At 43.0% G+C, this 27,176-nt stretch overlaps 1 protein-coding gene and 1 pseudogene across 4 annotated transcripts; one reads left to right on the top strand and one right to left on the bottom strand.

The window, feature by feature from the left end:
• Positions 1–11,146: 11,146 nt before the first annotated feature.
• LOC309609076 (cell division cycle-associated protein 7-like) lies at positions 11,147–13,004 on the top strand (annotated as a pseudogene). Its single transcript has 2 exons — positions 11,147–11,703; positions 12,042–13,004. The product of its transcript is annotated as a cell division cycle-associated protein 7-like (transcript).
• A 3,181-nt stretch (positions 13,005–16,185) lies between these two features.
• C1S (complement C1s) lies at positions 16,186–25,602 on the bottom strand. Of its 3 annotated transcripts, none has more exons than XM_082350005.1 (12): positions 25,377–25,602; positions 24,354–24,432; positions 23,910–24,117; positions 23,535–23,712; positions 22,547–22,672; positions 21,521–21,720; positions 21,175–21,328; positions 20,554–20,669; positions 20,068–20,146; positions 19,411–19,539; positions 18,779–18,853; positions 16,186–17,413 (listed from the first exon to the last, which is right to left on the bottom strand). In XM_082350005.1, the coding sequence occupies exons 1-12, from the start codon at positions 25,585–25,587 to the stop codon at positions 16,614–16,616; spliced, it is 2,355 nt and encodes a 784-aa protein (XP_082206131.1). In that variant the 5' UTR covers positions 25,588–25,602; the 3' UTR covers positions 16,186–16,613. The 3 variants fall into 3 exon arrangements, with proteins under 3 accessions (XP_082206131.1, XP_082206132.1, XP_082206133.1); XM_082350006.1 differs by having other exon boundaries at positions 24,354–24,485; positions 25,377–25,541; XM_082350007.1 differs by having other exon boundaries at positions 16,466–17,413; positions 24,354–24,482; positions 25,377–25,495.
• Between the last annotated feature and the right edge of the window lie 1,574 nt (positions 25,603–27,176).

The following is a 27,176-nucleotide window of genomic DNA, read 5'->3' as shown; positions in this document are numbered from 1 at the left end:
GAGTAATACAAACTTACATTTTGAAAGGCTCACTCTGGCTGCTGAATTGAGGTCAGACTCTATGTGGAAAAAAACATAAAAGGGACCAGTTAGGAGGCAATTTTGGTAATCCAGCAAGAAGTGATGGTAGCTCAGACCCAGTGGCAGCAGTGGAGGTGATGCAAAGTAGTCATATTATGGATAAAATTTGCAGAGAGCCAAAAGATTTCGTGACGGAGTAAATACTGGAGAGAGAAGAATGAGAAAAAGAGAGAAGTCAACTAGATGCAGAAGATTACCAGGGGAGGAGGTTTGATGAAAAACATGAGTCCTGTTTTGAACATGTTGAGTTTTTAATAAATGCCTATCTGATTAGGGCCAAAATGGAATAACAGGGATCAGATTGACCCACCCTCCTGAAACAAACAAACAACAGCAACAACAACAAAAACATCAAATATATGAAACAACGGTTTTCAAGACATGGACTTCAGGTACCAAAGACAATGATTCCTGGGAGACCGAACCCTGTGATTGCCCCAGCTTACTGCCTTGAGAGAGGTTCCAAGCTGAGGTGCTAGAAGGAGAAACCCAAGCAGGGCTCAGCGGACTCCCTGAGTTGAGGAGACAGAGCCGAAGTGCACAGAACTGAGTATCAGAGAGGAGACAGCCACACAGAGAAAACACCATAAGATCCCTACAAGTATTCACCCACAGGCAAGGAAATTACTGAAGGATGGAGAAGAAAGCCTTATGAGATGATGAAAGGTAATAGTACCCTACAGATGGCCAAAAAGCACATGAAAAGATGCTCAACATCACTAATTATTAGAGAAATGAAAATGAGGTATCAAAAAACTACAATGAGGTATCACCTCACGCCGGTCAGAACGGCCATCATCAAAAAATCTACAAACAATAAATGCTGGAGAGGATGTGGAGAAAAGGGAACTCTCCTACACTGTTGGTGGGAATGTAAATTGATACAGCCACTATGGAGAACAGTATGGAGGTTCCTTAAAAAACTAAAAATAGAACTACCATATGACCCAGCAACCCCACTCCTGGGTATATACCTGGAGAAAACCATAATTCGAAAAGATACACGCACCCCAATGTTCATTGCAGCACTATTTACAATAGCCAGGATATGGAAGCAACCTAAATGTCCATCAACAGAGGAGTGGATAACGAAGATGTGGCACATATATACAATGGAATATTACTCAGCCATAAAAAGAAACGAAATTGAGTTATTTGTAGTGAGGTGGATGGACCTAGAGTCTGTCATACAGAGTGAAGTAAGTCAGAAAGAGAAAAACAAATACCGTATGCGAACACATAAATATGGAATCTAAAAATAAATAAATAAATAATGGTACTGATGAACCTAGGGGCAGGACAAGAATAAAGATACAACTGTAGAGAATGGACTTGAGGACAAGGGGAGGGAAAAGGGTAAGCTGGGACGAAGTGAGAGAGTAGCATTGACATATATACACTACCAAATGTAAAATAGATAGCTAGTGGGAAGCAGCTGCATAGCACAAGGAGATCAGTTCAGTGCTCTGCAACTACCTAGAGGGGTAGAATAAGGAGGGTGGGAGGGAGACGCAAGAGGGAGGGGATATGGGGATATATGTATAAGTATAGCTGATTCACCTTGTTATACAGCAGAAACTAACACAACATTGTAAAGCAATTATACTCCAATAGAGATGTTAAAAAAAATAAAAGGAAGATGTGGTACATATACACAATGGAATATTACTCATCCATTAAAAAGAACAAAATAATGCCATTTGCAGCAACATGGATAGAGCTAGAGATTGTCATACTGAGTGAAGTAAGTCAGACACAGAAAGACAAGTATCATATGATATCGCTTATATGTGGAATCTAAAAAAAAGTGTACAAATGAACTTATTTACAAAACAGAAGTAGAGTCATAAATGTAGAAAGCAAACTTATGGTTACCAGGAGATAAAGGAGGAGGGATAAATTAGGAGATTGGGATTGACATATACACACTGCTATATATAAAATAGATAACTAGTAAGAACCTGCTGTACAGCACAAGGAACTCTGCTCAATACTCTGCAATGGCCTATATGTGAAAAGAATCTAAAAAAAAAAAAAAAAAAAAGAGTGGACATATGTATATGCATATGTAAAACTGATTCACTTTGCTGTATACCTGAAACTAACACAACATTGTAAATCAACTATACTCCAATAAAAATTTAAAAAAAAAAAAGTAATCGTACCCAGCAATCACCAGGGCTGGGAACAGAGCCTGATCCCACCAGCCAGACTGGAAAACCTTAGAATTTATGGGGCATTGGGTAGGGTATGCAGAAAGGTCTTGCCTCAGTAGCAGGGAACAATGGGCCCTAGGTTAAATGCTGCTCTGGTCCCAGCTAACAAATGTTAAAAGCGAGACCAAAAGGATCAAACTGTTTCCCAGTAACTTAACTGAGTCCCAGAACAAAGCCCAAAAATATTTACAGAATTACAAAAATATCCAGCACCCAACATGATAAAATTCACAGTCTGGCACCCAATCAGAGAATATGAGATGTACAAAGAAGCAGGAAAATATGATCCATGATGAGGAGAAAAATCCACCAAAACCAACCAAAACTGATACAGATGTAAGAGTTAGCAGACTGGGACAGTAAAACAATTGTAATAACTGTATCCTGTGTGTTCAAAAAGTTATAAACATGTCTATTAGACACCCAAGGAGAGGTGCTGAATAGGCTGTTTGATGTATAAATTTGGAGTTGATGGAAGAGGTCTGAGCTAAAAATGTAAATTTCAGAGTCATTGGTAGGTATAGAGATGGGTGTTTAAAGCCACCGCTTGAATGAGGCCTCCAAGGAAGTGAAGTTGGATAGAGAAGAGAAAAAGACCAATGACTATGCCCTGAGACACACCAGAATCAAAAGTCTGGGAGAACAGCAAAAATCAGCAGAGGAGGCCCAGAAATAGTGACTGCTATGGAATGAATGTCTGTGTCCACCCCTGCTCCCCCCCTCAAAATTCATATGTTGGAGCCTTAACTTCCAACATGATGGTGTTTGGAGATGGGGTCTTTGGGAAGTAACTGGGTTCAGATTAGGTCATCCGGGTAAGCCCCTCATGATGTGATTAGTGCACTTACAAGAAGAGGAAGATTTCTCTCCCCACACAAGTACCAAGGAAAGGCCATGTGAGCACCCAGTGAGGCTCTGTCTGCAAGCCAGGAAGCGGGACTTCACCAGGAACTGAATCTGCCAGCACCTTGACCTTGGTCTTATGTCTACTGTTTACGCCACCCAGTCTATGGTATTTTGTTATGGAAACCTGAGCTGACTAAGGCAGTGACCACTGAGGTAGGAGGAAAACCCAGAGAGTCCAAAATTTCAGAAGCCAAAGAAAGAAAGTGCATCAAGGCCAAGGAGTGATCACTTGATCAACTGGGCAAATGTCACTTATAGGTCAAGATGAAGACAGAGGATTGATCCTGGGATAAAGCAATGTCAAATGTCAAAGTCAGAGGTGATGCAGAAAAGCACAGTTTGGTGGAACAATGGGGACAAAAGGCAGACTGGAGTTGGAGAGAGAGCGGAAGAAGAAGTGGAGACAGAGGGTAATAATCAATGATTTCAAGGAATTTCCTGCAAAAGGGAACAAAGAAATAGGGCAAGCTTTCAGAGGAACTGGAGTCAAGGGAAGATTGTTTTTAAAGATTAGGGAAATAGCAACATGTCTATATGCTGATGGGAATTTCATAATAGAGAGGGAAAATGATGATGATGTGTGGAGGAGGGGTGAGATGGAATCCAGGTGGAAGCATGGATACGTTATCTAGGGTAACAGGCAAGCAGAGTTTAAGATGCTGCCATTTCAGTAGGTGTGGTGGTAGGAATGTGTCGACGTTCTCTTTTAATTCTTCATTTGTCTTGGTCAAGTAGAAAATAAGGTCATCAGCTGAAAGTGTGGATAGAGAAGGATTTGGGGATTTGAGGAGAGAGAAGAAGGAATGAAATAGTCATCCAGGAGAGTGGAAGACAGAACAGGTTAGGGAATTTTGATCACCTGGGAGCATAAGGGCCCACTTGAGATTCAAGATCATGACTTAAAAGTGAGACAGTTGTTCTCACTTCTGTGAGACAGTTGTATGAGCTCGGTCATGTGTTTTCCCCCAGCCAATATCAGCTGCACCGATACAGGCATAGAGGAAACAGATTCGATTTTGCCAAGTGAATATATTGAAACCATAGAAGGGCAAGGGAGTCCAAAATGTATGCAAGAGAGTTATTATATAGAATTTAAGCCGGGCAAAGAGGGGATTGGGCACGAAGTGGGTGATACGCAGTAAATATGCAGAAGATTTGATGTATTAGGGTTCCTGGTGTCATGGTATATAGAAAGTGTGGCCCTATAGGAACAGACCTGGAAGAGTAGGAGGTGATGGCAAAAGAATGGGGTGTGTGAAGTTGAGATTACTGGAGAGGTTTCAGGTATTGGTAATGACAGGGTCTATCTAGGCATGAACATGGGAGTGTGTGGCTGAGGTAGAGTGGAAGATAAGATTGTTGGAGAAGATTCATGGAACCACAGGGCCACAGTTTTAGAAGGATCACCTATCTGTATGTTGAAACTGCCAAAAATTAAGACAGGAATAGTGTTAGAATGACAGTGAATCAGGAACAAAGGTCATTGAGAAATGAGGGGAATGACGTGGGTCCCAGGAGGTGACTGTAACAATGAGTAGATGTGCATAAGATAGTCTGATGACATGAGCTTCAAAGCTGAGAGGCTGAGAAAAGAGGGGGAGGATGGGCTGTACGTGGCAGTGAGGATCACGGAAGGCCCAGTGAAAGGGAGGCTGTCAGGGGGGAAATACCGTCACCAATTGAGAGAGCAGCAGGAGGGCACCAGAGTTCAGGGAATTGGCTCTGGGGCCAAACTACCTGGCCACTTTCTATCCATGGTAGCTTAGCAAGTTACTTAACCTCTCCGAGCCTCGGTTTCTTTGTCTATAAAATGGGGGTAATAATAGTATCGCATACAAATCTTATACAATAGTATCTCATGCAATCTCATATAAATATTAAAGAGTTACAGCCATAAAAAAGAATGAAAGAATGCCATTTGCAGCAACATGGATGTAACTAGAGATCATCATACTAAGTGAAGTAAGTCAGAAAGAGAAAGATAAATACCATATGATATCACTTATATGTGGAATCTAAAATATGACACAAATGAACACATCTATGAAACGGAAACAGACTCACAGACATAGAGAACAGACTTTTGATTGCCAAGCAGTGGGGTGGGGGAGGGAAAGATTGGGAGCTTGGGGCTAGCAGATGCAAACTGTTATATATGGAATGGCTAAACTACAAGGTCCTACTGTAGAGCACAGGGAACTATTTTCGATATCCTGTGATAAACCATAATGGAAAGAATATGAAAAAAAATGAATATATATATATATATATAACTGAATCATTTTGCTGTACAGCAGAAATTAACACACTGTAAATCAACTATACTTCAATAAAATTTTTTTAAAAATATATTAAAGAGGTAAATGAGGTAATACATGTAACAGGCTTAACTCAGTGTCAGGCACATCATGAGCTGTACTGGGGAGCGATACTCTGGTGTCTTACTGTCTTGACATCCACAATCAGAGGGGAGGATCCTTCTTTGTGACTATGATTTTAGAATCACAATTTTTACCCCTTTCCTGTCCCGACACACATTTTAGTCAGTCTGGTGGAATGCAATAAAAATTGCTACTATCATTAAAGGCATTTCCAGGGTCCCAAGACAATTTTAAACCCCACTCTCAAGTAGTTCCTCCCATTTCTGGCTGATCATTGAAACATCATGAAGAAGGAGCAAAAGTCCTTCAAAGCTTTAGATGTAGGTCAGCCTGGTGAGTTGATCTCTATTCACACTGAAGGATAAAAGATGATAGTGAGGACAGCATAGGAAGCCAAAACAAGCAGCCAAGGACCAGGAAAGGAGGCTGGAAAAGGCTCAGGGCCACTTAAGACACACTGAGACAACTTCTTAAATTGCTGGGGGAAAAACTCTACATTAAATTGTGTCACAAGTAGACACATACACACACGCCCAAGCAGATGTAGAGTTCAGCTAGGCCCAACCGAGTTAATTTTTTCCAAAATCTCAATAAGTGTATCTCTGTCCAGCCTCTTGGGTTCAGCCCTTCCCCCCTCTCACTACCTCTGCTTGGTTCCATGAAAAGACCAGATTCTCTCTTTTGGGGCTTCTTTGGGACCCTGGTCTCCAGTGATCCCAGGATTGTTTTTCTTTTATCCTGAGTTTTCTCTCCACTGTCTACTTAGGCACTTCTTTGCTTTTGTCCCTGTCTTCTGTGAATATTTATTCTAACCATCCTCTTTTTTTTTTTTTTCCTGTTGGAAACCTTAGGTTCTTCTTGCTTCCTGTCCAAGAGAGATCAAGAAACATTTTCATTTTACCCATGAATAGAGAGTGCCCAGACAAACCTGAGCATTGTGCCAAAAATATTTCAAATTCAGTCCCAAGCAGTGAAGACCAAAGAAATAATTTGCTTTCGCACTAAACATAAAGGAAGACAGAGACCGCAAACAGCCTATTTGGAGGTCAGACAGAATACAGTGGTTAAAATTAGAACTAGCACCTTACTGACAGTTGTTGGTATTCTATGTCATTTGTATTCCCTTGTAGTACAAGAGGTTTTTCAAACAGGACCTGAACCCCCAGGAAAGAAGAAAATAGGGCACTCTCTCTTTAAGTTTATGTTCTCCCCTTTGGGGTTCCTCCACTGTGGTTCCTGTGACCACAACTTCACCATCCCCCATCATTTATCTAGTCTCCCCCTTTCTCTGGCTGAAAGGTGGGTACACTCAAAATCAATTCCCTTGACCTCTTAGCACAACTGAGAAAAGGCTGGTTCTTTCAAAAGTGTCTTTTTAAACTTGTAAAAGAAAATTAAAAAGTAAAGAATGTGACCATAAAGGGGTAGCATGAGGGAGATCTTTGTGGTGATGAAACAGCTCTGTATCAATAGAAAAGATCAATGAAACTAAAAGCTGTGGGTTTTTTTTTTTTTTTGAAAAGATAAAATAAATAAACCAATAGCTAAACTTTCCAAGAAAAAGAAAAAAAAGAGAGGACTCAAATAAATAAAATTTTAAGTTAAAGAGGAGACATTACCACATAAAGGTTCATAAGAAACTACTATGAACAATATATGCCAACAAATTGGACAACCTAAGAAGAAATGGATAAATTCCTACAAACATACAGCCAACTAAAACTGAATCATGAAAAAATAGAAAATCTGAACAGACCAATTACTAGTAAAGAGATCAAATCAGTAATCAAAAATCTCTCAACAAACAAAAGTCCAGGACATGATGGCTTCACTGGTGAATTCTAACAAACATTTAAAGAGTTATGCCAATCCTTCTCAAACTCTTCCAAAAATAAAAGAAGAGGGAACACTTCCAAACTCATTTTACAAGGCAAGCATTATCCTGATAACAAAGCCAGAAAGAACACTACAAGAACAGAGAATTATAGGCTGATATCCCCGATGAACATACATGCAAATATCCTCAACAAAATAGCAGCAAACCAAATTCAACAGTACCTTAAAGAATCAAAGAATCCCGCCATGATCAAGCGGGATTTATTCCAGGGATTCAAGGGTGGTTCAACATCTACAAATCAATCCATGTGATATGTCACATTAACAAAATGAAAGATAAAAATCATATGATCATCCTAATATATGCAAAAAAAAAAGCATTTAACAAAATTCAACATCCTTTCATGATAAAAGCTCTCAACAAACTGGATATAAAGGGAATGTATCTCAGTATAATAAAGGCCATACATGACAAGACCATAGCTAACATCATACTAAATGGTGAAAAACGGAAGGCTTGTCCTCTAAGATCAGTAAAATGACAAGGCTGCCCACTCTTACCACTTTTGTTCAACATAGTACTAGAAGTCCTAGCCAGAGCAATTGGGAAATCAATCAATCAATCAATCAATCAATGGCATCTATATCAGAAAAGAAGAAGTAAAGTTGTCTCTATTTGCAGATGACATAATATTATTTTTTTAATGTGCTGTTTGTAGATTTTTTAAAAATATTTACTTATTTATTTGGCTATGCCGGGTCTTAGTTGTGGCATGCACTTAGTTGCGGCATGCATGCGGGATCTAGTTCCCTGACCAGAGATAGAACCCAGGCCCCCTGCATTGGGAGAGCAGAGTCTTAACCACTAGACAACCAGGGAAGTCCCAGATGACATAATATTATATATAGAAAATCCGAAAAGTTCCACCAAAAAAAAAAAAACAAAAACTATTAGAACTAATAAATGAATTCAGTGAAGTTGCAGGATACAAAATCAATATACAAAAATCAATTGTGTTTTATACACTAACAATGAACTATCAGAAAGAGAAATTAGGGAAATAATTCCATTTACAATAGCATCAGAAAGAATAAAATACTTAGGAATAATTTTAACCAAGAAGGTGAAAAATCTATGTGTTGAAAACTATAAAACATTGATGAAAGAAAATGAAGACACAAATAAATAGAAAGCTATTCCACGCTTGTGGATTGAAAGAATTAATATTGTTAAAATGTCCATACTACCCAAAGACATCTATAGATTCAGTACTATTTCTATCAAAATTCCAATGCCATTTTTCACAGAAATAGAAAAAAAAATCCTAAAATTTGTATGAAATCACAAAGACCCTGAATAGCCATAGCAATCCTGAGAGAAAAGAACAAAACTGGAGGCATCACATTTCCTGATTTCAAACTATATTACAAACCTATACTAATCAAAACAGTATGGAATTGGCATAAGAACAGACACGTAGATCAATGGGACAGAATAGAGAACCCAGAAGTAAATCTATGCATATATGGTCAGTTAATTTTTGACAAAGAGCCAAAGATATACTATGGGGAAAGGATAGTCTTTTCAATAGATGGTGTTGAGAAAACTGGATTTGCACATGTAAAAGAATGAAACTGCACCCCTATCTTACACCATACACAAAAATCAACTTTATTTTAAGTCTTTAATCCTAAAGACTTGAATATAAGACCTAAAAATATAAAACTCCAGAAGAAAACATAGGGGTAAACTCCTTGACATTGGTCTTGGCAATGATTTTTTTTTTTTATTAAACAGCAAAAGCAAAGGCAACAAAAGCAAAAATAAACAATTGGGACTACATCAAATGAAAAAGCTTCTGCTCAGCAAAGGAAATCATAAACAAAATGAAAAGGCAACCTACATAATGGGAGAAAATATTTGCAAAACACCTATCTGACAAGGGGTTACTATCCAAAACAAACAAGGAACTCATATGACTCCATAGCAAAAAGGGAAATAACCCAATTTTTAAAAATGGGCAAAGAACCTGAATAGACATTTTCCAAAGAAGACATACAATGGGCAACAGGTACATGAAAAAGTGCTCAGCATCACTAATAATCAGGGAGATAGAAATCAAAACCACAATGAGGGAATTCCCTGGCAGCCCAGTGGTTAGGATTCCACGCTCTCATTGCTGAGGGTGCAGGTTTGCTCCCTGGTCAAAGAACTAAGATCCTGCCATGGCCTAAAAAAAAAAAAAAATTGAAATATCACCTCACATCTGTTAGGATGGCTATTATCTATTATCACATCTATTAGGATGACTATCAAAAAGACAAGAAATATCAATGCTGGCAAGGATGTACAGAAAAAGGAGCCCTTGTACATTGTCTCTGAGAATGTAAATTGATACAACCACTATTAAAACAGTATGGAGGCTTCTCAAGAAATTAAAAATACAACTACCATATGATCCAGCAATCCCGCTTCTGGGTGTATATCCAAAATAAATAAACCATTATCTCAAAGAGATATCTGTATTCCTATATTCATTGCAGCATTATTCACAATAGCCAAGGTATGGAAATGACTTAAGTGTCTCTCAACAGATGAATAGATCAAGAAAATATAGTGTGTGTGTGTATACACACAATATATATTATATTATTCAGCCTTAAAAAGGAAGGAAATCCTGTCATTTGCAACAACATGGGTGAATCTGGAGGATGTTATTTTAAGTGAAATAAGCCAGGGAAAGGCAATACTGCATGATATCACGTATATATGAAGTATTAAAAAAAAAAAAGTGAGACTTCCCTGGTGGTCCAGTGGTTAAGACTCTGCACTCACAGTACAGGGGACCCAGGTTCGATCTCTGGTCAGGGAACTAGATCCCACATGCCGCAACTAAGACCCCATGCAGCCTAATTAATTAATTAAATTTTTTTTTTTTTAAAAAAGGTAAACTCATAGAAACAGAAAGTAGAAAAGAGGTTGTCCTGGGGTGAGGCATGGGGGAAATAGGGAGCGATGGGTAAAAGGGTACAGACTTTCAGTTATAAGGTAAATAAGATCTGAGGATCTAATGTATAACATGGTGCCTATAATTGATAACACTATATTGTATTATTGAAATTTGCTAAGAGAGTAGGACTTCAATGTTCGCACCAAAAAAAAAAATTTTTAAGGATAAATATGTGAGGTGAGAGATATGTGAATTAACTTGAGAGATGAAATCTTTTCATAATATATATGTATATCAAATCATCACATTCTACACTAATTAACTTACAATTTTATTTGTCAATTATACCTCAATAAAGCTGAGAAGTAGTTTTCTCATATTTTTAATTTTAAAAAAGAACAGCTGGGGACTTCCCTGGTAATGCAGTGGTTAAGAACCAGCCTGCCAATGCAGGGGACGCGGGTTCGAGCCCTGGTCCAGGAAGATCCCACATGCCGCGGAGCAACTAAGCCCGTGCGCCACAACTACTGAGCCTGTGCTCTAGAGCCCACGAGCCACAACTACTGAAGCCTGCGCGCCTAGAGGCCGGAGCTTTGCAAGGAGAGAAGCCACCACAATGTGAAGCCCGTGCTACCCAACGAACACCCAAGGCAGACAAAGATTAATTAATTAATTAATTAATTAATTAATTAATTAATTTTTAAAAACCAAACAAACAAACAGCTGCCCTCCACCCGGGCCCTGCGCACCTCGCCCCCCGGCCCACGCGGCTGGGACTCCGGCCCCTGAGAGGTGGGACAGCGATGGGCAAGGCTGCTGGGCTCTCCCTGCTCCCAGAGCCGGCCCCAGCATCGACGCTCGCCACATGCTGCAAAAGGATGGCAGAGCAAAGAAGAACTTCAAGATATTCAGATATGTGAAGCTGATTTCCATGGAAACCTTGTCATCCTCTGATGACAGTTGTGCCAGCTTGCTTCTGATAATTTTGCGAACACAAAACCTAAATTCAGGTCAGCTATCAGTGAAGAACCGGCAAGTGTTTTTATGAGGACTCTGCTAATGAATCTTCCTGCAGCTTTTCAGAAAGTGAGGTGCAAGATGTGTTAGACCACTGTGGATTTTTACAGAAACCAAGGCCAGATGTCACTAACGAAATGGCCAGTGTTTTTCATACCGACTCTGAGGATGAATCGTTTTGTGGTTTCTCAGAGGTGGAATGAGGCTGCGGGCAGACCGTGCGGGCTGTCGGACCAAAGTCAGTGAAGACGTTCCGGACCTCTCCGGGTGGCCATGAAGTTCCCAACTCGAAACACCGGGGGAGGGGCTTCCCTGGTGGCGCAGTGGTTGAGAATCCACCTGACAGTGTGGGGACACCGGTTCAAGCCCTTGTCTGGGAAGATCCCACATGCCGCGGAGCAACTAAGCCCGTGAGCCACAACTACTGAGCCCGCGTGCCACAACTACTGAAGCCCACGCGCCTAGAGCCCGAGCGTGCTCCGCAATGAGAAGCCCTCGTACCGCAACGAAGAGTAGCCCCCGCTCGCTGCAACTAGAGAAAGCCCCTGCACAGCAGCGAAGACCCAACACAGCCAAAACTAAATAAATAAAATAAATAAATTTAAAAAAAGAAAAAGAAAAGAAACACCGGGGAGCAGCCAGCAAAAGAGCAGCGGCCCCATCCCCACCCCGAGCCCTCAGAGAATTCCGTGACCGATTCCAATTCTGTTTCAGAAGACGAAAGTGGCATGAATTTTTGGGAGAAAAGGGCTTTAAATATAAAGCAAAACAAAGCAATGCTTGCAAAACTAATGTCAGAATTAGAAAGCTTCCCTGGCTCCTTCCCTGGAAGGCGTTCCCTGCCAGACCCCAGTTCACGTCCAAAGACACCCCGAAGGCGCACATTCCCAGGTGTAGCCTGCAGGAGAAACCCTGAGCCGAGAGCTCGTCCTTTCACCAGGTCAAGGTCCCAGGTCCTTGGGTGGCTCAGCGCCCTGCCCACAGAGGAAGAGGAGGGGGAGGGGGAGGGGGAGAAGGAGGAGGAGGACATGTTGGTGAGAAATAGGAAGCCCCTGGCCGGCTACATGAACGAAGATGACATGCGCCAAAGTCGTCGCCCCGGCTGCATGACCCTTCCCTATATATTCGCTCCATGGACGAAATCGCATGGGAAGAATTGGACAACATCTGCAACAACTCTGGAGAGAAGATCTATAACCGCTCATTGGGATCGACTTGTCATCAGTGCTGCCAGAAAACTATCGATACCAAGACAAACTGCAGAAACCCAGAGTGCTGGGGCATTCGAGGCCAGTTCTGCGGTCCCTGCCCTCGAAACTGTTTATGGTGAAGAAGTCAGGGATGCTCTGCTAGACCCAAACGGGCACTGCCCACCGCGTCACGGGATCTGCAACTGCAGCTTCTGTCAGCAGGGAGAGGGGCAGTGTGTGACAGGGGTGCTCGTGTACTTAGCCAAGTACCATAGCTTCGGGAACGTGCATGCTTACTTGAAAAGTCTAAAACAGGAGTTTGAAATGCAAGCATAATAATTGGAAAATCCACTACCTGCCTTCCACTTCACAAACCTTCCTTGTTAAACTTTTCAATTTTGTCACGTGATTGAAAGCCAAGTTAAGAATTCTGATGATCAGTCTGTCTTATAGGCAAATCAAGTTAATATCATTAGACACGCAAGTGTGTCTGAGCATCACAGAGATATAGTGCCAGCTGTACTCTGCCCTCCTACAGTTTCTCCTTTGCTTTCCCCCCTACCCCTCGCCCCATGCCATCCCCCCTCTTATTTCCAGTGGTTCTTTTCCATCATTTAGTTTCAGAATCCTCTTTAAATGACAATTTTATGAAAGTGTGTTTGATTTAATTGGTATTGAAATAGCCCTGGAATCCACCCATAAAACCAAGCACTTAGAAATGCAGTAGTAGTGTTAACTAGCTACATCTATCAAATTCCAGAGACTAGTCCTCTAACTTGCTTACATGAAAACACTGGGTCTGATTTAGTGTTTGTTGACATTTTTAACAGAATCAAGGCACAAAAGTCTTAAAACCATGTGGAAAAATTAGGTGATTGATGACAAGTGGAGTATATGACTTTGGAGGCCTTTCAGGAGAATATTCCATGTATGTGCTTATTATTCAAGTTGTCACAGTTGAAGCTTAGTTGCTGCTGATTTCTTCCACCAAGTGCATCGGGCCCACACGGTCACGCCCCGAAGGTTCTCGGGCAGTGCTACACTTGAAATCATTGTAGAAAAGCCATCCTGGGGAATTGGGACAGGGAGGTTTCAGGAGTAGGTCGATTTGAATTCATGGAATAAAACTTCAGGATAATTGTAGTTTGCCAAGTTTATTTCAGTTCATATCATAAGGTGTTTCAAATAAATTCTTGATTATGTTGCATGGAAAATTGGAAAAAAAAAAAAAAAGAACAGCTATGCAGAAAGTAAAAAGTCACATTTTCATAGAATATTTTTCTGATTCTAGAAATCATGGTAAAAGCAACTTTTGAGAATCCCAAAATTCCTCAAGCCCCTTCTGGGCTAGTCCTGTTTCAACTAGGGTCCTTCCCGTAAAGTCCTCTTGGCTCCATTTTTTCCCCCAGCGTGAGGAGCTTATCCACCAGTCCATTTTCTTCTGACCAAAGAAATGTGACAATTCACCTTTTTTAAAAGTTAAGTCTCTTCCTGAGTTTCAGGTGAAGCACACACGTTATTCCCAAGCGACTTGCAAGGCCGTACGATTGATGTCTTTTAAGCCACAATGAATGATTTTCTAGCCCTTCTAGGCCTTGGTGATGAGCCTTTCCCAGCTCCAAAGTCTCTGATGATGATTCACTTAAAACCCTTCCCTGCCCCTCACCCAGGGAAATGAGCTGGTAGTACAGTTAACGAAGCAAAAAAAAGACCCATCCTACTGTCCAAGGCAGCAGCCACAAGCGAATCCTTTCACCAATACCTCGGCCCATCTGCGAGGGCAGAACCCAGGTAGACTAAAGATTCTCTCTGGCAGGGATGGACTTCCTTTTTCTGTTATTTGTCAGATTCCAGGTTGATTTTTTTTCTACTCCTCCAATTATTAAAAAGAAGGAAAAATTCTACATCACAAGCATGTTTCTTAATATTTTTCCAGTTCTTTTTTTCTCTAGAGGAATCCCCCTTCTCCTGCCCAAAACTCTGTAGTCCAGGGTACATTGTCAACTCTATGGCACATGTAATGACAGGCAGGTAGGGGAAGGTAGTTGGCAGGTGTAGAGTTAAGGAATAAAGTAAATGGCTTTATGCTGCTTGGTTGATTTGACATGATACTTCCAGTAGCTTCCTATTGTTGGTGTTTTTTTTTTTTTTTTGGCTGTGTTGGGTCTTCATTGCTACGCACGGGCTTTCTCTAGTTGTGGCGAGCAGGGGCTACTCTTCGCTGCAGTGCACGGGCTTCTCATTGTGGTGGCTCCTCTTGTTGCAGAGCACAGGCTCTAGGCATGCGGGCTCAGTAGTTGTGGCGCACGGGTTTAGTTGCTCCGCGGCATGTGGGATCTTCCTGGATCAGGGCTCGAACCTGTGTCCGCTGCCTTGGCAGGCAGATTCTTAACCAGTGGGCCACCAGGGAAGTCCCATTTGGTTCTTCAGACCTTTAGATTAGAGTTCTGGTTACTTCATCATGTGTTAACCACCAGCCTAAGGTCAGCTGTTGAATTTTGCTCTTTTGGTCCATGGAAGATCAAAGTCCTTTCTTGATGGGCCACAAATATACCCCTTTTGGCTTCTGATAAAAACTGTTCTCCTGAAAGCCACGTGTCACGTCAAACAGACCAGAGTGTCCCTGAACTCTTAATCTCAGGCCATGGCTTTCGTAAGACACCTTGTTAGTGCAATGGCCACCCTAAGATAGCTCTCCTGTGCTCAGTTTAAAAAATACTAATCTCTGCATAGAAAACAAACTTATGGTTACCAAAGGGGAAAGCGGGGGGAGGGATAAATTATGAGTTTGGGATTAGCAGATTCCAAACTACTATATATAACATAGATGAAAAACAAGGTGCCACTATATAGCACAGGGAATTATATTCAATATCCTGTAATAAACCCTAATGGAAAAGAATATGAAAAAGAATATATATATATATTTTCACAAGATTGTAAATCAACTATACTTCAATTAAAAAAAATACTAGTCTCTATTGTCTGGTCCTGTTTCACCACTAATCATTTTGTGGGGATGAGGAGTGGTTTGTTTGTTCACTTGTTTGTTTTTCTGTTCCCTTGGAAAAAAGTAGAAGAGAGTCTTTGGGTCCCTCCTCACCAAGATGAGCTATAACATCTCGGTGCAGAGTTCGATCCAGGGAAGACGTTGTTGCCTGACTGACAAATTAACCAAAACCACCAGGAAAGCAGATGAGCACATGCTGAATTTCTTTTGTTTTTCTTTTTCATTGAGTCATAATATTGTATTATACAAATGCACACTAAAAGAAAATTCATTTTCAGGAGACATATTGAAACAATTTATACCACAAAATTTTAGACTTAAAGATCTTAAACAGCCAATTCTGTGGCTGTCTGAGTGAGGTTCAAGTACATTTGATGAATTTCAAAAACAGAACACGGTACCTTGTGTTGACGTTATGCTAATCCACAATACTCAGTAAATGTCCATTGGAAGAGAGGACAGAAACTGAATTCCCTGTTTTCATGACAATTAAATATTAGCTGCTAGGGGCCTGAATTTCCAGGACACAGCAGCCCATCCCACTCCCTTTCTATGGTGCTGAAGTCTTGATGTGGAATAAGACAAGTCAGCCAGAACTGGGTTATAAACATGCTTTATTACCAGTAGATAGTAGACACTGATAATGATAAACTGCAAACAGGTAAAGGGGAAACAAAAATCAAGGGTGTGCCCCACAATGAATTTCAGAGTCAGAACTGGAACAGGAGGCAATCATCAGGAAAGAGGGCTCCCAGTGGAAGAGTACAAGGTAAGCGTCCCTTCCCACATTGTTGTCCACAGGACAGATTCAGGGCAGAGGACCCCAGGAATTCCAACTACACTGAATGACCAACACAACGACATGATCAAACCCCACCTCCAACCAGGTATCCCAACAATCAAGTTCTAGTTAAATCATACTCCCACGTCTTCTCTCAGTCATGGTGAAATAATGGGATTATTGTGAGGAACAGAAAGCAACAGATGGGTCACAGCCCTTAGAGAGGCTGGTGGGACCTGTATGGTTAGCCTACACTGGGGGCACTATTTTCCTGCATCGTCTTCATGATCCAGTCAATGTAGTTCTTGACGCGAGTGTAGATCCCATAGGTACCACACTGGGGGCCCCAGGACACCAAGCCAGCGACATAGAATTTGGGGTTCTCTTCATTAGGGACCTGTAGAGCAAAGGCCCCACCGCTGTCCCCTTCGCAGCTATCAACACCCTTCTCACCTCCAGCACAGATCATGTTCTTAGTGAAAACAAAGGAATTTATATCTATTCCGGGATTTAGCCCCTTCACCTCCCGGCACTTTGCTAAGGGAGCAACGGGTAACTTTGCTCCTCTGAGCTTAATAACATGATCTTTGGTATTTGTTCGGCCCCAGCCTGAGATCAGCCCCAGATCTCCCACTGAGGGGTTGTATTCTGAGGAGGTGCCTGGCAGGCAGATAGGGGAGACAGTGGGTCCCATTTTCACTGGGTCTTGCAGCCGCACCAGCGCAATGTCATTGTCAAAATTCTTCCGTATTTCCGAGGCATCCAGGACCTTCCAACCGGGATGAATAAACACTTTCTCAGCGGTGAGCATCTGGGCATTTGCCAGTTGCGAGGTGACCACTGAGGTGGATCCAACGTACATCACTGGGTCACGGTTTCCCTCCACGGTGTGGGCAGCTGTCAGAACCCAGTGCTCATCAATGAGAGCCCCGCCGGCCCGGGGGTTCGAGAAGAAGACTTGCCAGGGGAAACTTTCAATCTTTGCAATGGAGCCTCCAAATATCCTCTGTTTTTCTGTAAAGGGCTCACCAGGGACGCCACAGACTAGGGAGGAACAAGAACAAGGTGGGAAGGGAGCAGGGTAGATTGCTGGCCCCCTGCAAATTCTACAACCACTCAAACACCTGCTGGACCTCAGCGTTCTCAGCACAACATAGCCAAATATTTGGTCAACCATCTCAGTGCCTGACTCATCCTGAACTTACCTAAGGACCAAACATCCCACTTTGCCAGTGCCAAAAGCAGGCTTGTGGGAAAGACTGGTTTAAACTGAGGCCGTGTGCCAATTACTGAACCCAAACGAGCCTCACACTATGGACGGCTTAACTCACAGTGTGGGGAGGACACTGCACCCCAGGCTCGGCACATGGGGCCGGGGTCCCAGCTGGGAGCCAGAGCTGGGCAACCCTGTCCTCATATAAGTGGTAGGGGAGGCGAGCATTCTACCTTCCTCTGATGGCCAGATCAAACACTTATCACCTTCTTTTCTCAAGTCCTAATTGCAGCTGAGTCCCTCCTAGTAACCCGTGGAGGGTTCTCTTTTTCCATCTTTCATCTCATCCCCCATTGACTGGATCCAGGTTTGATTGCTTTGCCATTGCCGAATATAACTAAAACGGAATTTTATTTCAGATAAAGTGGGCTTTCCTAAATCCCTCACTAGTCAGCCTGAATGCACTCTGAGTTGAGCATAACAGACAGACCTGGGTTCAAAGCCTACCCACGCCCCTTCCTAACTCTGTGAACTTGCACTGAATTCCCTCAACTGTAAAACGGGACCGATAACACCTACCCCAGAGCGTTGTTGCAAAGACTTAACTGAATGAGATAATAAATGCAATTGTTTGATTGCATTTGATTATTTGATTGAGAGCTAGCTCGGTACCTAGCTCTCAATCACACTGTTGTTACTAAGAGGATGATTATTATTATTCTGGCTTTGCCTGGGAGCTTTCTTCTACTCAACTCTGATCTCTATGCAACCCCTTATTTCTTTTATTCCTCTATATCTTGTTACCAGATAGACTTTTAATATAATAACTAGGCTCTTCGAGTAGTCTTGTTTCTGAGTGTTGATTCCTCACTCTCTTATTTCAGGCCCTGTTTTTAGCAATCCTAGACGCCCTTACTACATCTACATTACCAAACCTAACTGGCCCAGACTCTGACACCAATTGTCACAGGCTGACTTTTCTCTTTCCCGTCCATCGGCCTGACAGTGTGGTTGATGAATTCCCCAAGGCCCTGGCAGGTCCACGGCCCAGCTTTGTCTCCACCTGACTGAGCTAGACTCTGGCAGCCCAGACTGTCAAGTCCCTTCCCAAGAAGATTACAGCTACTTTTAGAAGGTGAGACCCATGCAACCGCACCTGTGGCCGTGCTCTCTACCCAAACCTGGGCCCTGATTACCTGGAACACATTTTGGCAGCTCTGCGCCCAGCAGCTCATTCACCCAGCTCCCGTTGCCAACGCAGCGATACTCCTCTGGAACAGCACAAGGGACAGGGGACACACTCACCATCACATCTTCTGGAGTCCGTCCCCCCCCACCCCGCCTTTTCGTTCAGAGCCTTAGCACCTCTGGGATTTGAGGAGGCGATCAGATCAAACCAACTAGAAAAGAATCTTGAGAACATCCTCCAAACAATCCCTCTGGCCCCTATCCTGCCAAGGGAGGGGAAGGAACAGTCTCCAAAGCAGAAGGAAGAGGGTTATGGTAGAGGCTGGGAAAGTGTGTCAAGTGGGAAAATAAATTTAATTAAAAGCAATGAAGTGGGACGTATTGTGAGCCATCCAGACCTTCATCCAGCGCCACCAAGGCCTCTCCATCGAGAAAGTCAGGCGTCATAGAATAGTGACTTGAAGCTGGAATCATTACTCCTATTCTACATGAAATAGTTGGTCAGGGGACTTCCCTGGTGGCTCAGTGGTTAGGACTTCATGCTTCCACCACAGGGAGCACCCAACCCTGGAAGACTGTGTGATTCACCCTCCAACACTCTCATTCTTTCCTTCTCTTTTCTTTAGTCAAAGAAACCTACCGCTTCTTTCATTTTCCATGTAGTAATATGGCTTCTCACAAGTGTAGCGAGTGACAGAACCAAATAGAGTATTTTCCGGATCTTCGACTCTACCATGCTGAATGGGTTCAGGAGCGCCACAGTCCACGGCTACAAGAGGAAGGCAGGAGAGAGATGGTCAGGATGGCCACTTCCTCCCAGGAGGAGTCACTGGGCCAGTCCATCCTCCCAGCCATGTTCCTCACTCCTTCCCCACTCCCCACATCCATAAGCACACCTGGGATGAATCCCCCCATGTCAGCCTCTCTGTGGCCATGGTCTCCAACTGGCATCCCTCAACACCCTAGCCCACTGAGTCCTGCCAGGTCTGATAGCCCCTTGAAAGCTACAAGGATGAACCTGATTCTCAGTGGTTGGTGAGGCCTCTGAAGGAATGGACCCATATAATGCTATTAACTCTACCAATCTCATAGCCTCTTTCTTTGGAAGAAACCTGCTAGTCTGGTTGGCCTGGGATCAGATCAGGGCTGGGACTCCATGACTGACTTCCCTTCAAAAACCCAATCTACTCTCTCACAAGCCTAAGAGGAAACCATGCATTTGTATCTTAATGCACTAATCTTTCCATTCCCTTTGGGAGGAAAAAAAAAAAAAATCCCATTTTAAAGAGGTACATACGTTGACACCGCAGTTTGGAATTACTCCACTTTCCATTGCTTTGGCAAGTAGAATAGAAAGATGTCGAGCCAACACTTCCCTGGACAATAATAAACATCTCCATTAATTTATAAGGAGAGATTTAGGGAATCAAAATCCAGAAATGGAATCGATCTCTGGCCCTGGATCAATGAGGAGTCCTCACCACAAGAAGCTTGGGGACATCGTAGCAGAATGACCCAAAGTACCCAGGAGTTGGGGCTAAAAGACAACTTTGTCCCAGCCTATCAGTCCCCCTGCCCCAGGAAGACCAAAGCCAAAAAGGGAATGTCAAGCTGCCCAAGGATCTTCATGATTGACAAGGAAAGACTAAAGATCCTGAGCGGTTCTCTTTATGGAGAAGGTGTTAGACCTTGCTGGAACAAGAACACTCGGTAAACGATTAGACAATTCCAGTACACCCATCCTGACCTAGGGACTAAAGAGAAGACTCTAACAGTGTTTTACCTGTACAACTTCAAACCCATCCACACAGGTTATCTTCACCACATCTTTGAACACATATTTTGCTCTATCAGGCTCCCAAAAAGAATTGGCAGTGACTTCTTTAGGACAAGGGATTGCTTGGAAAGGATAGGAAACAACTTTTTACCAAATAGTTGGAGAATCTCTATGATATTTACATCATTCTCACACTTTCTACAGTTGTTCAGTCATCCTCAATCCTGACGCCCAGCATCCCAATACGGAGGTGTCTAAAATAATATGACAGGGAATGCCCTGGCGGTCCAGTGGTTAAGACTTGGCACTTTCACTGCCGAGGGCACCTGTTCTATCCCTGGTTGGGGAACTAAGATCCCGCAAGCCACATGGTGTGGCGAAAAAAATTATTAATTAATTAATATGGCATTACAAATGAACCACCCCTAAGCTGTCTGCATTCACAAGTCCAATTGAAAGATTCCTAGAAGTTGAGGCATTTCTAGCAACTACTGACAGGTTTAGATCCTGCTGAGGAAGTGGAGTATTCTCAGGATACCTATCCATACAACAATCTACCTGTTTTGATTTTACATTGTGCAAGGACTTTGGTACCACCAACCAAAGAGCAACTTCTAAGTTACTCACGATCTCCATGGTAACGAAATTTCCATCCCTTTTTTTGCTCTGTTTCATCAGTTTGGAAGATGATATTGAGAGCATTACTCTTGGTTTCAATAGTTCGTGGCCCAGGGAATCCATTACCACAGTAAGGACCAAATTGCTGGTTTCCTGCAACAAACTGAAGAGAAACAAAATGATGAAATCAGAAGAGAGAAAAAACTGAAAGAAAAAGGCAAAATGGAAGGGATAAAAGTAAAATAAAATAAGGAGGGGAAAAAAAGAAAAGAAGGGGCAGAAAGCTATATAACTTGTCTTCAAGGAGAAATCTCTCTGTGTGAGTTGGGAGAAAAATTCATCATCCATCACGCACAAGTAAACTGTCAGCGCAGTGGCCCGCAGAATCAGCTGGTTCCACATCAAAATCTTCTCTCTGCATAGTCACCACCACTTGGAACCCCTCCTCCAACAGGATCTGATAGTCACACCTTGAGTTCTCTGGGTATAAACTGGGATAATTGGGACTTGTGAGCTCCCCAATCAGTGTGGTGAATACATTCCCACTGCAGTTGACTAAGGGAGAAAAAGAGAAAAGGAGAATCAAATATAGGGTCAAGCAAAGGAGTCCCTGCCTTTTTCTATGATACTTCTCATGAATTGACAGTTCACATTGATTGACTGTCACACTGATTGATTGAAGCCCACATGCCACAATTTCATACCCAATACATATCAGCAGAGATACCCAATACCTATTGGGTTTCTATCACATTGCTCATGATAGAGCCTTTCATGGTTATGGAGAGCCCCAGGTTGACTCTTCACAGGCACCTATCTCTCTTCTCCAATTAATTAACTTGACCCTGTATGTTTGTCTTCCTCCACTCTTGTAGCTCCCCTTCAGTTTATGGGTAACTAAAACTAGATGTCAGACTTCCCTGGTGGCGCAGTGGTTAAGAATCCACCTGCCAATGCAGGGGACACGGGTTCGGGCCGTGGTCCAGGAAGATCCCACATGCCACAGAGTAACTAAGCCTGTGTGCTACAACTACTGAGCCTGTGTGCCTAGAGCCCGTGCTCCGCAACAGGAGAAGCCACCGAAATGAGAAGCCCACGCAGTGCAACGAAGAAGAGTAGCCCTTGCTCACCACAACTAGAGAAAGCCTGCGTGGAGCAGCAAAGACCCAATGCAGCTAAAAATAAATAAGTAAATAAATTTATTTTAAAAAGGAAAGAAAGAAAGAAATCAGCTTGTAAACTACTAAAAAATAAAAAATAAAAATAGATGCCAAGACAAGGCTGAGGCTAATCAAAATCAAAGGGTAGACAAGCCCCCTACTGAAGCCTCAAGCCATTCCAAATTCCAGGGAACACACACCCTTCATGATGCCAAGCTCACCTCCGCAATTCTTCATATCATCATGGAGGAAGTATTCTGGGGGGCAGGAGCAGAAGTAACCACCAATGAAGTTGTTGCAGAAGTGGCTGCAAGGGGCATCTGCAAAGTCTGTGCACTCATTTACATCTACAAAGAGTAGAGAAAGATTGAGGTCAAGGACAGAGACCTAGAAGGAAGAATGAGGTTAAGCCCCACACTGCAAGGGTAAGAAAAGTAGGAAGGGTCTGTTGCTTAAAGACATTCAATGAATCACATTTCAGGAAGGTATTATTCTATATTACTCTTGTGAACTATGATTCCAGAGTTGCGCTCTACCATTGCACAGCTATAGTGGAGCTCTCAATGCCAGAGACTCTTGACCTTTCTCACAAACACAGCATTTCAGCTCCAGAGACAACACTGTGCAAGTTTAACTTGATAATATCTTCTGCAGGGAGGAACAATTAGTACATGTATTACTTTATATGATGTTGGCACTTCTGTCAAATCTAAACAATACTTTGGCTTTATGAGATGTCCTGACTTCATTTTACCCTGGAGATAGCTGGAGACGCACACAGAATTTGAAAGTTTGTTTGCCATATGTTAAATGGGTTTGAATACCATGCATTCCTTGTGTGAGTCTTGGCAAGTTATTTAACTTCCTTAGTCCTTACTTTCCCTATCTTTAAGTAGAGATAATAACATCTAGTTTAAGAATTGAGGTGAAGATTAAATTAATATAGGTAAAGTTCTTAACACAGTGCCCAGTTCAAGGTGGTTCTCAATAAATTACTGCTTATTATCTCTTTTTTATCATTACAATCATCATCACCAGGATACAATTATGCATTTGAATTTCACAAAAGCAATTCATGGAGGGATCCAAGCCAAGTCAACACTTCATAAGAGTTATAAACAGAACCCTCACTCCCTGCATTGCTCAATGTTTGTCCGGCTTCTAATCATGTGGTTGGATCAATGAGGCACACAGAGGGGTGAGCCTTACCTACAGCAACATAGTACGCAGCAAACCCAGTGAAACGTTCTTCGTTGGAGAAGTCTGACTTGAAGATGACCTGGAGTTTATTGTATGGGAGTTGGAACTCTTCCACCACTGGGGAGTTGGGATTCTTGCCGGTCCTCTGTCCACAGAGTTTCCCTTCTTCAAGGCCTCCTGACATTATCTAAGAGAAGAGTCAAAAGAAGCTAGGAAAGGGTAATATTTTGGTATGGAGGTCAGAGAAAAAGTGACAGAGAGACTGGACCATTTCCCATCTTAGGACTATGTGAGCCCAGCTCACTGTATGCCGGTGGCACCCCCTCCTGCCTCCTCTCAGTCCACCACCCCAGCCCCATCCTTTACGTGCTTATTACAATATACCTGCACTGAGTCATATGCGCAGTTCTCGGACAGCTCTATGTCCAGGTGGGTAAAGTAAAGGTGGATCCCGTACCCTTCAGGAACTTCTATATCCCAAGACTTCTCTACCTCATTGGGGTATGCCTGAGGATAGTTGGGGGACAGGATCTCCCCGTACATAGTAGGCTCAGCATAAACCCATGCCAAAAGGGAAAACAGGACAATGCACCTGAAAAAATAAAAAAGGCATATGGAGAGGTGGGTGACCCAGGTGCCAGCGGACAAGTGCAGGGAGAAGGGATGGGAAAGGCGAAGGGCACCAGCACATGGAGGAGAAACTTGGGTTGGAATGAAGCAAACAGGCCTAGGTCAAAGCAAAACCCAGGCTTCAGATCTGAGCCATTTTCTTGAGAAGATGAAGGGAATGGGGTCCATATACATCTCCATAGACCCGTGATCACTCACCACATCTCTGGCAATTTGTCCATCCCTGGTGAGCAGCCCGTCTCTTGGTCCTGGCTCTCTGTACCTCTAGACTTTGGACCTAAAGCGGTGGCAAACCTGGTTGTATTTGTCTAACAACCACACAGGCACCTGCTTGGGTGGTAAGGGGTCAATGTCACCTTGGTAAGAATAACACAGAGGTTCAACAGAGTCGTATCATTAATCATCACTGGACGACACCCATCCTCTCACACTCGCCCTGGTTCTAGACTGAAACTACATCTTATCCTTCTCCTCTGGCTTCTCAGGACCTTCTCCCAGTTTTTCTCCAAAATAATGAGTAATTTCTCCCAGTTTTCTGCTTCCTCTGTTCTCCTCCCTCACACTCAACACCCACCCCAGCCCCGACTCGGTCAGTCTTCCTCCTGCCCTAACAGAACAATAAATATCCCCTTCTCCGCTCAGGATTTCAGGAGTCTTTCCCCATCATGACCATCCACCTACGATACGTCTCCCTCTTCCTTTGACAAGGATCCCCCTTATCACCTCGAACCAGCTCTTCTGACTGTGTATTATTGCATGTATTTCTCCCAGCGACCACTGATGGAGGAATAAGCTTCTTTTCCTAGGGGAAGGCAGTGACCTTGGGAGAAGTGGTCTGAGACAGGGTTGGATGTGGAAGGAGAAAAGGGACAGCTGAATGACAAGAAACATGAAAAGAAAGGAAAGGTATTCCCTCAATTTCCCACCTTAATTTTCCAGTTGTTTTTTTTTTTCTTTAACCTTTACTAAAAAGACAAGCCACCTCCCCATAGTTCTTAGAAAAGTCTTGCCAAATATGCTTCTAACCCTGAAAACAGTGGTAGGTGGTGGGGTGACATGGGGGTGGATGGGGTCAACCTAAGAGAAATAAGTGGTCTATATTCTCCCTCTGAGTTCTGCTCTTTCCAGCCCTCCATCTTTGCCCAAAACCTTCCTATGTAAAGTTTTCTGCCTTCCTTTTTCCTCCATCAAAGCTCTGCTCTTTGATTTTAAGGTTTTTACCTTCAGAAGCTGATGGGAACAAGTGGGTCAGTCCCGTCTCTCTTGCCAGTGGGCGTGCCGGGCAACACTGCCGGCTCCCAGGAAGAGCAGCACAGGGCCTGGGTGCAGGAACCTCCACCTCCCTGTCCTGGTTCCGTTCCTGTGATTCTCTGCCCCAGTGTGCATGTCTGAAATTCCCTGATCCAAACAAAGAGGCGGGCTGGGAGACCATGACTTAGGGAAAGGGGAACTCAGCCTTGATCTTGGAGCTCCCTCTGCTTTTGAAACAAGAACTGCATACTGAGGCCTGAGATTCCTCTATCCCAGGCCACAGGGGGAGAAAGGAGGGACTGGGGAATTTCACCAATTGCCTAACGCTCTTTTTTAGCCAAAGGGTGTGTTACAGAGTTTTCGGGGAAGTCAGGTGATTTGTGGGAAAAGGAGGGCATTAATACTGCAGGGAAAAGCCAAACCCAGAAAGTCCAGCCCTCCAACTGCGTATGAATCATGAATTAAGGGAGAGGAGTTATCAGAAATGCAGGTCATCTCTGCCTTTAAAGCAAACATAATGGTTGGATAACGACTTATACCTAGATCCCAGATGCTGGGGGAAGATGCTTTTTCCTCTTCCTAAAATCCTCTCCACATCTTCACACATCTAAATGATATCTACCCATAAACCTGCAGTTCAGATACAATCCAGAGTCCTTTATCCATAAGCCTTGGGTCGAGATATGCTTCAAAATTCAGAATTTTATGATCTTTTAAAAGACAGTGCAGGGAATTCCCTGGTGGTCCAGTGGTTAGGACTCTGCGCTTTCACTGCCCGGGGCCCAGGTTCGATGGATCCCTGGTTGGGGAACTAAGATCCTACAAGCCGCGCAACACGGCCAAAAAATAAAAATAAAAAAAAAATAAGACAGTGCCAATGCGGTATACAGACCCAATGTCCCAATATTAGGTAACATCTCCTCCTGTCCCTCCCCCCGCAAGGGGCTGAGATAACACTCCAACATCAAACATTAATATTTCTGCAGCTAAACAGGTTGATCTTCACAGTGAGTAGAATAACTAAAGTTATTTAGTTATCATTATATATTATATTTATAAATTACTTCACATTAGTTTAAATTAGGTTTTTCTGCCAAATGAGTTTTGGTACCAAAAAAAACCACTTTGTTTCCAGAGCCTTTTGGAATTTAGAGCTTCAGGTAAGGGACCAAGGGGTGGTGGGCGTGTACAACTCTTCCACAGAGACTTCCCTGACCTCCCAGCTCTCCTTCTGTCCCTTGTCACTTTCTACCCCTGTCTTAGTGACTGTATTCCAACAAATCTACAGCTTCATCAAGTGAAGATGCTCCGTTATTTTACATACCACTAGACATTTTTAAAGCTGCCAATTAAACTATGATATATGATTGATTATAAGATGCATCCGATTTCAGAAGTGTTGAAATGTGGGCAACTATTCTAAACAAACAATACTGGCTGTGTGGAGCCTGGCCTTCTTCAGAACAATTTATCACATTTAACTTCTATTCCAAAGTTATTGACATGAGAGCAAGTTTTTAAGCACAAATATCAGCACTTGATGGCACTGTTTGGGCTATTAACAACAATTGCACAGGGACTTCCCTGGTGGTGCAATGGTTAAGAATCTACCTGCCAATGCAGGGGGAAAAGGGTTCGAGCCCTGGTCCGGGAAGATCCCACATGCCGCGGAGCAACTAAGCCCGTGCGCCACAACTACTGAGCCCGCGTGCCAAAACTACTGAAACCCGCGTGCCTAGAGCCCGTGCTCTGCAACAAGAGAAGGCAGCA

This window comes from Balaenoptera borealis (genome assembly GCF_965194805.1).
Source record: "Balaenoptera borealis genome assembly, chromosome: 13".
Lineage (NCBI taxonomy): Eukaryota > Metazoa > Chordata > Mammalia > Artiodactyla > Balaenopteridae > Balaenoptera > Balaenoptera borealis.
This window is presented reverse-complemented; position numbering and strand designations above follow the sequence as displayed.

Bases quoted from the DNA above. Each gene is read 5' to 3' on its own strand.
- C1S (XM_082350005.1), bottom strand. From the start codon at position 25,587: ATGGTCTCCCAGCCCGCCTCTTTGTTTGGATCAGGGAATTTCAGACAT. The intron at 22,673-23,534 runs GTAAGGCTCACC...TACTCTTTGTAG, and splicing joins TGCGTACTATGTTGCTGTAG to ATGTAAATGAGTGCACAGAC. The intron at 20,670-21,174 runs GTGAGTAACTTA...ATCCTTTCCAAG, and splicing joins ATTTCGTTACCATGGAGATC to CAATCCCTTGTCCTAAAGAA.